Source organism: Gigantopelta aegis, chromosome 14 (genome assembly GCF_016097555.1).
Source record: "Gigantopelta aegis isolate Gae_Host chromosome 14, Gae_host_genome, whole genome shotgun sequence".
Classification (NCBI taxonomy): Eukaryota; Metazoa; Mollusca; class Gastropoda; order Neomphalida; family Peltospiridae; genus Gigantopelta; species Gigantopelta aegis.
The window spans coordinates 57358705-57372302 of NC_054712.1; the positions used below are offsets into that span (position 1 = coordinate 57358705).

The 13598-nt window shown below is 34.4% G+C and overlaps 1 protein-coding gene across 1 annotated transcript in view; it reads right to left on the bottom strand.

The window, feature by feature from the left end:
• Nucleotides 1–912: 912 nt before the first annotated feature.
• LOC121387999 (repressor of RNA polymerase III transcription MAF1 homolog) overlaps nucleotides 913–13598 on the bottom strand; it is a 30114-nt gene continuing 17428 nt past the window's right edge. Inside the window, exons 6-7 of the mRNA XM_041519192.1 lie at nucleotides 12782–12860; nucleotides 913–8730 (exon numbers count right to left, since the gene is read on the bottom strand). Coding sequence (XP_041375126.1) covers nucleotides 12785–12860 — 76 coding nt within the window. The 3' untranslated portion in view covers nucleotides 913–8730; nucleotides 12782–12784. The remainder of the gene's footprint in view (nucleotides 8731–12781; nucleotides 12861–13598) is intronic.

Sequence of the window (13598 nt, forward strand, 5' to 3'; positions counted from 1 at the left end):
GCGACTGAGCTTGATCCCTTTCGGGAAGCAGGCACGTCTGGTATTAAAGAGAATTGATAACACACTGAGAATATGAACATTGTTAGTTTATTATATCACACACACACACACACACACACACACATCACGCACACACACACAATCACGCACACCACACACGCAAGCAGTTTAGTTTTGTTGTTGTTGGTAAATACCATAGACGCATGAACCTATGGGTTAAATCCTCCTACGAGAACAGCCAATTACATAGCAACCAATGAAATAATAATGTCTCGTTTCAATCAGGGGATTTAGCTCGGCGGGCCGAGTGCTCGCTTGAGGTGCTTGCGATGCAGTATCAAACCACTTCAATGGATCCATTGAACGGACTGGTTTTTGCCATCATTCCAACCAGTACACCACAACTATCAAAGGTGTCTCATGGTATGTGTTTTTCTGTGTGTGGGAAAGTGCATATTATACAAGATCCCTTGCTGCATTATGAAAAATTGTGACTACATGACAGAATTACCAAATGTTTGACATCTACTAGCTGATGATTAATTAATCAATGTACTCTAGTTGTGCCGTTAGACAAAAACAACAATGTTTACGGTTTCATCAGCTATTCTCGTACGAGACATTCGTATCGTGTGATGTCACCTTTATTTCACACAAAAAACCAGTTCTGTTAAGCATCCATGGCATTAATATACCGTGGAAAAATAGTCTCCACATCATTTTTGACATTAATGTGTAAGAGAAGTTTAATTTAGCTGTAATAATAATAATTATAAATTAATAAATAAATAAATAACCGACAGAAAATGGAAAGTTCCACGGCCATGGTTACTTGCCAGGGCTGTATAGTATGTTACATGTAGATATACCAGTACCCATCATCAAGTTTTAAAACAAAAAACAATCAACAAATTTGAATATCACACGTTTAATTTTTTTAGTGTTATAATAAATATTTACAGAATGACTACCAAAGTATAAAATATAATGGACATGAATAAACGGATACATGTGTGATGTAATGCAGGATGGAATAAAACTAAATATACAGATAAAAACCTGCCAGTGGCCAGTACAATGTTAGTATGAAAAGTAAGAATATGGATACAGAACAAACTAAAATCAGGAAAATTCAGCACGTTAAAACACCTAGAACAGCCATTCAATATATTCAAGTCGTCCTCGTACTCCCTGCACTAGGCAAAGGTGAACGAGAATCTTCACTAAGAAATCCCCACTTAATCATTACTAACACTACATGTACACGTATATGCTACATTAATTTTTTGTGCCTATATACATACATACATACATGTATATACATATATGTATGTATGTATGTATGTATGTATATATATATATATATATATATTAACCCCTGTTCAAAGGTACCCTACAATGATGCCATAATACGAACTGCATGCAGTTCCAAGTCGTCACTAAATATGAGTGTAACAGAAAAATCAACCTCCACTGAGGAGATTCGAACCACAGACTCTCAGTACGAGAGTCCAGTGCTCTACCAACAGAACTAACAAGGAAATTCCCACTAGCTACTGCCAGTAGGAGCACTTTGTATCAACACTAAACCAGAATTCAAACACCTTTTTAATAACACATTTCTATACATGTTCAAGTGTCTGGAAATGGGCATTACAAATCCAATACTTCTTGAACATGGGCATTACACACTCTAAACCTTTCTCTCTAGAGCTTTAGACTATGTAACGTTTAAGTGTTTGGAAATGGACATTACAAATCCCATACTTCTTGAATATGGGCATTACACTATCTAAACCTTTAGACTATGCAACGTTCAAGTGTTTAGAAATGGACATTACAAATCCCATACTTCTTGAATATGGGCATTACACTCTCTAAACCTGTCTCTCTAGAGCTTTAGACTATGTAACGTGTAAGTGTCTGGAAATGGACATTACAAATCCCATACTTCTTGAATATGGACACTACACTCTCTAAACCTTTCTCTCTATAGCTTTAGACTATGTAAAGTTCAAGTGTCTGAAAATGGACATTACAAATCCCATACTTCTTACATATGGGTATTACACACTCTAAACCATTTTCTGTAGCTTTAGACTATGTATAAACTTTGCTAAACAGGTACTGAAAAAAGAAAAACTACCTGATCATTCTCCCGAAGTCCAGCTTGAATGAAATGTACCATACAAATAACTGTCACAACAGCTGAATTCTAGATAGCCACAAACACGACAGCTCTCCAAAACCTCTCAAATAATATTGACTAATGGTCGATCATACAAGATGCTGCCGTTTCATCCCATAGTTCAGTGAAGCTTAGAGAATCAATTATTAAACGTCCGTCCATCCATTCAATAAGGCTTCCGATTACAGTTCATGACATCATAGCACTACTCAACTGCTGTGCAATCCCTTGAATAACTGCCACGTCACTCAAAACGTTTCACATCAGACGTCTGCTTTGACTAGGCGTCAACACACAAGTGCAGCACATCTGCACACACCCAGGTACAGTCTGAGCGGTGCTAAATGTACAGGTATATATACTACACCCATTGGAACAAATCACACTTTCCCTGTAAGTCTTATAATTTTCAGGAGCACGATTTTTCTCTTCTCCACATTCTATGGAGTTCACACTTACTTTCATGCTCCTGTTCGTTATACGTTTTTTTTTCAAAAATGAAAGTTTAACACTCCAGTTACGGTGTAACTACGAACAGATCACTGTAAACTAGCTTAGCTAAACCATGAGTTATCTCAACTTGGTGGGGCCAGTGACAGATCCAGTGACAGAGTAACAAAATGAAAAAATACATTAAAAATATAACTCTCACAAAACTTAGATCCGCCACTGAGGGCTGTAATCTGTTAATATAGTCAGCACCGAACAATATTTACACAAGACGTTTGTTCTTGAACACCCAAAAAAACAAATACATGTATAATGATGAAAAACACCCAAACGAATGAACAAAGAAACAAACAAAAAACGAGAATAAAACCTGTATGGAAAACTAATAAATAGCTTGTAATTAATGAGATAAATGAATGTCTTATAAAGAGTAAAAGAATGCCATATATCTTCAACATGACCATACGTGTAGTCTTCAAGTTAACATAATATGAATCAAAATAATATTTCCCAACTCAGTTTTGTTTTACCTACACTTCTGTTAATTATACATTTTTGTCAATATTTATATTTATACACAAACACACACACAACAAAGCTTAGTTATTGGTAAAATGCTATGTGAAGTTACAGTACATACATTTTGAAACTTGGAAGTATTCCAACATGTATCAAGATATGAAAACAACACCTCATGAATAGAAATGTTTTTCAAGAATATATATCTGAATTAATCAAGTAGACTAAATTAATCTTCAAAAACAACCAATAGTATATTATATGATCACATCTTTAACACATGGCTGTTTCATACATAAATTAAATTGATTAAATATTTAATAAAACAAACGTCATATATTATTAAATAATACTGCAAACATTTTTAGTATGATAGTAGATTTTAGATTTTAATCATGCGTTACATAAATGACCAACATATAGTTAAAGACAGATGACTGGTATTTTTGGTGTTTTCAACTCTTATTTTTAAGCACCTAGACAAAGTCATAAAGATTTTCAAAAAAAAAACACTTTTATGTTTTGAAGTATACAATTATTTTTAGTTTCCTATTGGTCCCAACCGGATAATACTGTACATTTCGTCTCTGTCCTGTCCCACATACAGATTTCTGGACTTTTTCCCACAATGCTTTTGTGTATAGGTTTGACTTTCATGGGGATTTGCCCATTTTTGACAGAGTTATGGCCCTTGAACTTAACAGTAAGAGATATGTATTGCTTCAGCAGTTTTTGGCCCGCCATTTCCAAAACTTTGTTTATTTTTTTTGTTGTAAATAGTTTGATACCCTTTATTTTTGACAGTCCGTCTAAATTGCTGAAATCATCTTCAAACTTTAGATGAGCACTCAAATTTTTTGTTTGGCTTTTCAGTTTGACCAGACATGGTTATTCTCGCCTTTATTAAAATTTTCAAATTTCCTCTCACCTCAAACTTTACCCCTCCCACTCCTGTCCTGGAATTAGTCACTGGCAATGTCAGAGATTAAGTCCGGGATGGGCATGCCTGAACTGTAAGTGGATGTGGGCACATTAATACAGTTCCCAGGCCAGCTTCAGCAGTACTCTCAGAATGCTTGTTTGAACGAGTAAACACAAGTAGGCTACCCTGACCAAAACGATACAGCTGCCATATGATGGGAAAGTTACAACATAAACAGCATCACAATGACACAAACATTGGCAACTTATTTTATAATACAGTCAAAACTGACTTTAGCAACTACTAGCATTTGAAAGAGTATAGTAATGTGGCTGACTTATACAAGTAATGCTGTTCTTAATTGGGGATGGAAATAACATCAAACAAGCCACCCACTCACACACCCTGTAAAAAATAAATATAAAAAAATCCAGTAAATTCTTGAAAAGTAACAATTTACTATTTAGTCTTTCATCAAAGAACAAGGTAGGAAGTTTTTTTTTGATGGGACTAAGACAGAAATTAAAAAAAAAAAAAAAAAATGTTTTCACCAAAGTTGTACAAGTATTAGGTGATTTCAGTTAATAAGGTGGCTGTTTATACAGGTTTGACCGTAGGCCTACATGTATATCCACTACATAACATAACAAAAAAAAAACATGGCCGACAGAACAAAAGCTCCCAGTTTCATGGTAAACATTCTAACCATCTTCCTTCTTTAAAGAAGCATGACCTAACGACGATCAAAACAGTGGCTGAATCTACATAAGGAGACTGAAGGATCTTAACAAATCTTAACTCATCATTGAAAAGCAAATATTACAATAAATTACAACCCAAATACTATCAATACAGTGGGTAAATCTACACAAGCAGTCTACAAATCAGACTGAAGGATTTGACAAATATTAACTCATCATTAAAAAGCAAATATTACAACAAATACTATTCGGCCAGAAATCATCATGCACTAATTACTGTAAATGTACAAAAGATACTAAACAAAAACCATGTATTATCAATGAACAAATATTATAGCTACATGTATATTTGCATGCAAATTATAATTCAGTGCAGTAAAAAGTACATGTGAATTTCAAAATTGTTTCCATAATATAACATTTAGGAACTATTAACAAAGAAATGTTAATCAAATGTAAATTAAATCTAAAAACAAGAAAATGTATGTTGTTTGAAAATTTAGTGCTTACACATGTAGTTTACTGAAAGTATGTTGTTGCATGTTTCACCAAATTAGTATGTCCTTATATTTATGTGCGAGTGTGTATGTATGTTGTGGTACGTGTGTGTGTGTGTTGTATGTGTGTACATACAACTGTCGGTGGGAGGGCATCCCAGAACAAGACTCAGAGAATGTGGCTGTTTCACCACATTTCGGACTCACTGTAATGCGTGTATCAGTGTATGTCAATGGAAATATCTCAATCAAAAGAAAAGTGTTATAAGTCACAGACAGAGGAAGTGAACAATAGTTAGGAAATATGTGCTGTAGTTCCATAAACTTAAATTGTTTAACTGTAACAAGTGCACCAGCTTTTGTTATGAATGAGAAAAAATATCAGTCTATCTCTAATTCTACAACTTAACAGTGAATGAACAAACCAGCTGTCCATATGCATGCAAAGTCGTAAACTAAAATCAGTCGCAAACAAAAGTACATGTAGAAAAGAAATACACACATATTCAGTAAAAATCTGGATTCAACAGTTACAAAAGATGAATAAGGAATGTTTTTTTCTTTTCTTGGCAAGTCCAGAGAAGCATATTTAAATAAGGCAAAATTATTCTCACAATCTTTCAAAACAATCCCCAGAAGTAACCAACGGCAACCTACTGAAAACTAATCAACATACATGTATGGTAAGACCATAAGACATTTTAATAGAAATGTTTATTTACTATGGGGTTTATATATATATATATATATATATATACATTTATAATCCCTTCCAGTGTTTGACATGGAACATTATTATAAGATATTAAACAAGCTTCCGTTTCGAATCAGGTTTATGTTCAGAGTGAAATAATTTTAGCTTTAGCGAGTGACAATGAAATTATTTTACAAGGGACATAGACATGATATGAAATGATAGCGAGTTTAATATCCTATTTATGATTCATAATCAATCTTAATTTATATCACTCAACTCATTTGGTTTACATTCCTGTTAGGTTGTGGTGCGCCAATCAATGACGTCAATGTATGACATCGAAGTGTTACGTCCCATTTGGCATTCTAGTGGGATGTTACACCCTGATATGTACCAAGATATTTGTAACCATATGGGTAATAACGTTTGGTTTACATTCCTGTTAGGTTGTGGTGCGCCTATCAATGACGTCAATGTATGACATCGAAGTGTTACGTCCCATTTGGCATTCTAGTGGGACGTTACACCCTGATATGTACCAAGATATTTGTAACCATATGGGTAATAACGTTTGGTACTGCATCACAATATGCTGTCCCTGTTTGAAAAGGCACTGGCGTAGCAGCAGCGATGTTTTTTTTAATATACACACACACACACTTTTTGACACCTTCTTATGCCCGTGAAAGGTATTATCAGTTAGTTTTAATATTACAAAATTTAAGACCAATAAATCAAACAACTCATTAAAATTAATTGCTACTTTTGCGCTTCTTCAACCTCAAGTTTGTTCATTCATTAATCACTACAAATTTTTGAAAGCAGAGCCAGGATTATTTCTCACTGTAACTACCCAGCATCATACGGTTTATACAATGAAACCCCTCTAAACCGGACCCTCTGTAAACCAGACTTCCTTTTAAGCTGGGCACTTTTCGGTTCCTTTTTTTAAAATATCAATAAATAATGGAACCGCTGTAAACTAGATGCCTCTTAAAACCAGACTTTTTACTTGTCCAGTTTACGAGGGGTTTAACTGTATATAATAGGAATAAAATGTGACAATGTTTTGATGGTATATTTATAGTACTGTGTATATTTAGTAACACGTAACTAATTCATTCAAATGCTGTTTAATAAAAAAATCCACCAAAAAAACCCCACCCCACTAAACAAAACGTTAAATGATACTCCAGCACAAACAAAGAAACAAACATCGCTGTTTGGTATCATACAAAAGAAAATTACAGTATATGTACATGATGCATAATACCATTTTATACACTACAAATTATATACAAAAGAACACTGTTTAATCTATTACCTCACTTACAACAAATACCTGTCATAATTAAAATTTGGAACAAAAAGTTCTAAAAATAAATGCTACAGTGACCAAGGTTTTCTGGTCAAAATAGAATTAAAATCATTTACATTTCAAAATTGCCATTTTCCAATATTGTGAACAATCTAGAGTTCTGAAATTCCTGCTAAATTTTTTAAATGTTACAATATTTTTTGTGCCACATTTTATATTTTCCAAAAGATTAATTACTAACACTATTAACTGGACAGGACTTTTTGTAAAAATATAACACATAATAAAATATACAAACTACATGAATTGTAAAACTCAAAAAAGACATCAAAGGAAGGAAAAAAACAACAAAAAACTATTGAAATGTTTTGATTATTCTTGCAACATATGTGTAGGACATGTTATTTCTGAACTAACATAAAGTGCGAATTAATCCACACTACCGTAAAATAGCAAACTGCAGTATTCAACAACTGTTTGAGAAAGTCACTATTCCTCACAGGTTTGGCTAGTGCCCTATGTACAAGTATTATAGTAATATAGGTGATAATTTCAACTAGCCCAGACCAGAAATTATCTAGCCGGGACCAAAGGCTTGTGGATTTGTCGAAATTGGCTAAATATCGATCTAAACCTGTTGCCTAATGACATCACCAACTCACATTAATATGACGTCACTAAACATATTACTGTAATAGATTTTTTCTCACAATTACCATTGTGTATTTGTACCAGATATGAACAGTATCAAATTTTTTAATGTAGGAATAAATGTGTTTCCCTCTTGGATTGCAGGGCCGTACCCTCGGTGGGGGTGGGGGTGGGGAGGAGGGGGCAGTTGCTGTTGTCTATGATCACCAACTCACATTAATATGATAACACATATTACCAATGAAGTAATACTCCCAATGTTAAACACAATGACATCTACCATATGAAAGATACAAATTTATTTCATACCTTTCTTTTGTAACATAGCTCTGCCCTATATACCTACTGATAAACGAAAGAAATACTTTTCATTGATGTCTTTTGTCAGATAATGCAGTCCTATATATACTTAAATATGAGAGGGAAACATATAATCTAATTTTTTATTACAGGAAAATAACAATTTGATGAATTTTGCTAATGGTTTGCCAAATTAACAATTATCTTGCAAAAACAAATACAACAAAACAAATGACGTGGTTGTCAACATTTGAATTTTTTGCAAATTTACTTTGAAATACACGTTAGATTGAACAATATTTAATATTATACTATTTCAGGAATAAAAAAATTAACCCTGAGACCATACAAATAACAAACAAAAATGCTTTATGTCCAAAATGTATTAAGTATCTTCATGTCACTTCCAATGTCTGGCCTGCAAAGTGATTCTGGGTGCAGTGTCAACATTTTGTTCGGAGAGTGATTCCGTGATAAATCTCAAAATCTGCAAGATCAACAATAAATCGAATATTTATGCAGGTATGATAACAACTTGTTTAAAGCTGCTGATGCTAAGAAACCCCTAGGGTACATGTATATACCTTTTCTGTTTTATAGTTATTTTTGAACTACAATGTATTACAGACACCAGGATGATCAAATACTGCAGGCATCAAAATAAGTCAAGAACGGCCGTTTAAGTTACTACCTGAGGTTACCTCAGGAAAGTCAAGAACGGTACTTTGTTCTCAATAAAATCTTATTGAAACAAAACCTACAACCCCATACCAGGGTCATACCTAGGGAGTGGGGTGGGTGGGGGTGAGAAATCCAGTGAAAATAATAGAAACTAAAAGAAAATCCTCTTCTTAACTGTTTAAGGAAGTTTTAGAATGGGGAGAATCCATGTGCCACCCACCCTCCCCCAACAAAAGTCCTAGCTGTAAACGGCCCTGCTAACTTGTGATCATTTGTGGTTTTTATCAATATACAAATGTATATATATCTTCAAGTATAGGTACAATAAGAAAAGTACTATGAAAAAGTTTGTTTGTTTTGTTTAACGACACCACTAGAGCAGTTTTATTAATCATAGGCTACTGGATGTCAGACATTTGGTAATTTTGACATATAGTCTAAGAAAGGAAACCCACTACATTTTCCATTAGTAACAAGGGATTTTTTATATGCACCATCCCATAAGACAGGATAGCACATACCACGGCCTTTGATATACCAGTCATAGTGCAGTGGCTGGAGCGAGAAATAGCCCAATGGGCCCACCGACGGGAATCAATCCCAGACCAAACCCGCATCAAGGCGAGCACTTTACCACTGGGCTACGTCCCACCCCTAAAATATGACTAACAAATTATCAGTGTGTCTGCTATGGGATTTTAAAGTATGACTAACAAAGTATCAGTGTGTCTGCTATGCGATTTTAAAGTATGACTAACAAAGTATCAGTGTGTCTGCTATGCGATTTTAAAGTATGGCTAACAAAGTATCAGTGTGTCTGCTATGGGATTTTAAAGTAATAATAACAAAGTATCAGTGTGTCTGCTATGGGATTTTAAAGTATGGCTAACAAAGTATCAGTGTGTCTGCTATGGGATTTTAAAGTATGGCTAACAAAGTATCAGTGTGTCTGCTATGGGATTTTAAAGTATGGCTAACAAAGTATCAGTGTGTCTGCGATTTTAAAGTATGACTAACAAAGTATCAGTGTGTCTGCTATGGGATTTTAAAGTATGGCTAACAAAGTATCAGTGTGTCTGCTATGGGATTTTAAAGTATGGCTAACAAAGTATCAGTGTGTCTGCTATGGGATTTTAAAGTATGGCTAACAAAGTATCAGTGTGTCTGCTATGGGATTTTAAAGTATGGCTAACAAAGTATCAGTGTGTCTGCGATTTTAAAGTATGACTAACAAAGTATCAGTGTGTCTGCTATGGGATTTTAAAGTATGACTAACAAAGTATCAGTGTGTCTGCTATGCGATTTTAAAGTATGGCTAACAAAGTATCAGTGTGTCTGCTATGGGATTTTAAAGTATGGCTAACAAAGTATCAGTGTGTCTGCTATGGGATTTTAAAGTATGGCTAACAAAGTATCAGTGTGTCTGCGATTTTAAAGTATGACTAACAAAGTATCAGTGTGTCTGCTATGGGATTTTAAAGTATGACTAACAAAGTATCAGTGTGTCTGCGATTTTAAAGTATGACTAACAAAGTATCAGTGTATCTGCTATGGGATTTTAAAGTATGACTAACAAAGTATCAGTGTGTCTGCTATGGGATTTTAAAGTATGACTAACAAAGTATCAGTGTGTCTGCTATGGGATTTTAAAGTATGACTAACAAAGTATCAGTGTGTCTGCTATGGGATTTTAAAGTAATAATAACAAAGTATCAGGGTGTCTGCTATGGGATTTTAAAGTATGACTAACAAAGTATCAGTGTGTCTGCTATGGGATTTTAAAGTATGACTAACAAAGTATCAGTGTGTCTGCTATGGGATTTTAAAGTAATAATAACAAAGTATCAGGGTGTCTGCTATGGGATTTTAAAGTATGACTAACAAAGTATCAGTGTGTCTGCTATGGGATTTTAAAGTATGACTAACAAAGTATCAGTGTGTCTGCTATGGGATTTTAAAGTATGACTAACAAAGTATCAGTGTGTCTGCGATTTTAAAGTATGACTAACAAAGTATCAGTGTGTCTGCTATGGGATTTTAAAGTATGACTAACAAAGTATCAGTGTGTCTGCTATGGGATTTTAAAGTAATAATAACAAAGTATCAGGGTGTCTGCTATGGGATTTTAAAGTAATAATAACAAAGTATCAGTGTGTCTGCTATGAGATTTTAAAGTATGGCTAACAAAGTATCAGTGTGTCTGCGATTTTAAAGTATGACTAACAAAGTATCAGTGTGTCTGCTATGGGATTTTAAAGTATGACTAACAAAGTATCAGTGTGTCTGCTATGGGATTTTAAAGTATGACTAACAAAGTATCAGTGTGTCTGCTATGGGATTTTAAAGTAATAATAACAAAGTATCAGTGTGTCTGCTATGGGATTTTAAAGTATGACTAACAAAGTATCAGTGTGTCTGCTATGGGATTTTAAAGTATGACTAACAAAGTATCAGTGGGTCTGCTATGGGATTTTAAAGTAATAATAACAAAGTATCAGTGTGTCTGCTATGGGATTTTAAAGTATGACTAACAAAGTATCAGTGTGTCTGCTATGGGATTTTAAAGTATGACTAACAAAGTATCAGTGTGTCTGCTATGGGATTTTAAAGTATGACTAACAAAGTATCAGTGTGTCTGCTGAGGGATTTTAAAGTATGACTAACAAAGTATCAGTGTGTCTGCTATGGGATTTTAAAGTATGACTAACAAAGTATCAGTGGGTCTGCTATGGGATTTTAAAGTATGACTAACAAAGTATCAGTGTGTCTGCTATGGGATTTTAAAGTAATAATAACAAAGTATCAGTGTGTCTGCTATGGGATTTTAAAGTATGACTAACAAAGTATCAGTGTGTCTGCTATGGGATTTTAAAGTATGACTAACAAAGTATCAGTGGGTCTGCTATGGGATTTTAAAGTATGACTAACAAAGTATCAGTGTGTCTGCTATGGGATTTTAAAGTAATAATAACAAAGTATCAGTGTGTCTGCTATGGGATTTTAAAGTATGACTAACAAAGTATCAGGGTGTCTGCTATGGGATTTTAAAGTATGACTAACAAAGTATCAGGGTGTCTGCTATGGGATTTTAAAGTAATAATAATGTAAACGCAATAACCATGTATTTTGTGGTAACCTTTACATGGGTTATCAGACACACTGCTTATTTTAATGCCTGATACTTCATTTGTAAAAATTTATAAACTATGCAAAAAGTTGTAAGTGCATGAATTACTATAAGAAGGAAGGAATGTTTTATTTAACGATATACACTCAATACATTACAGTAACGGTTATAAATAGAGGATTCATCACAAGTATTTTTAATATGGAAAATATCAACCGAGGCTCTGTCGAGACAAATACCGATTAACTAGACGAGGTTGATATTTTACATATTAAAAAAAACGAGTAGCGAATTCAGTTTATCCTATAACACTTCTAAAATAACATTGAAATTAATTTTTTAGTAAATCAGAGTACTAAAGTCGCTGCCATCGATAATATGACGTTATCATGATTAGCAGATTAGTTTGATGTCACAGCAACACATTACCTAGAGACCGTGTAAATTTGCATACCATTATTAATGGGGTTAATAAAGTAAATTATCACATGGGTTTATGACATGGATAGCATGGGTAAGTTATAGGATAAATTGTATTATGGTGTCGGACATATATGTTTAAGACTATCTAAAATCTAGGGTGAGCAGTTTTTAAATAGTATTTCTTCAAATCAAAGTTAAAACAAACCATGCAGTATAATTAAAAATCAAAATCACCTTACACTAAGATTACTGTTTCACTATGTACACCATACTGTAAAACAATAATCACACTAACACATCAACTTACCATTCAAATGTCGTCATCATCCATCATGTCCATACTGACATCAGCACCATCATCCGAATTACCAGACGGAACCGACGAGCTGTAATTAAAAACATGTGTCCATATCACTGTAATGAACAGGGGATCAAGCTCGAATGCAGGGCTTGGAAAGGTTTTGAATTGAACCCCCATTCTTCTCTATTTTGACATGTATATTTTCTGGAGGATCATGACACAACTCTCCCTGCATAAATGTCTGCACATGCACCTGAACATCAATTTAAAAAAGATTGTTTTGTTTAAAGACACCACTAGAGCACATTGATTATTATCATCGGCTATTGGATGTCAAACATTTGAGGGTTTTTCTTTACCCGTAGTATTCGAGGAAACCTGCTCCATTTTTGCATAGTAGCAAGGGATCTTTTACATGCACCATTCCACAGACAGCAGTGTTCTCACTGCTCCATTTTTCCATAGTAGCAAGGGATCTTTTATATGCACCATTCCACAGACAGCAGTGTTCTCACTGCTCCATTTTTCCATAGTAGCAAGGGATCTTTTATATGCACCATCCCACCGACAGCAGTGTTTTCACTGTTCCATCTAAGCGGGCGCCCCACCCCGCTATTCCTTTTGACGCCCTCCTTTCACGCTCCCCGCCCTCCTTTATTTTTGAGTGCCCCTCTTTATTTTCCAGCACCTATCTCTGCTATTTCCAAATGCACTTTTTTCCACACAAAAAACAATGATCAGTCTGCACACTGGACATCAAAGGAAACAAGCTGCGTTATGTACGAAAAAGCAATTGACGAAACATTTACGACAGTTACCGTAA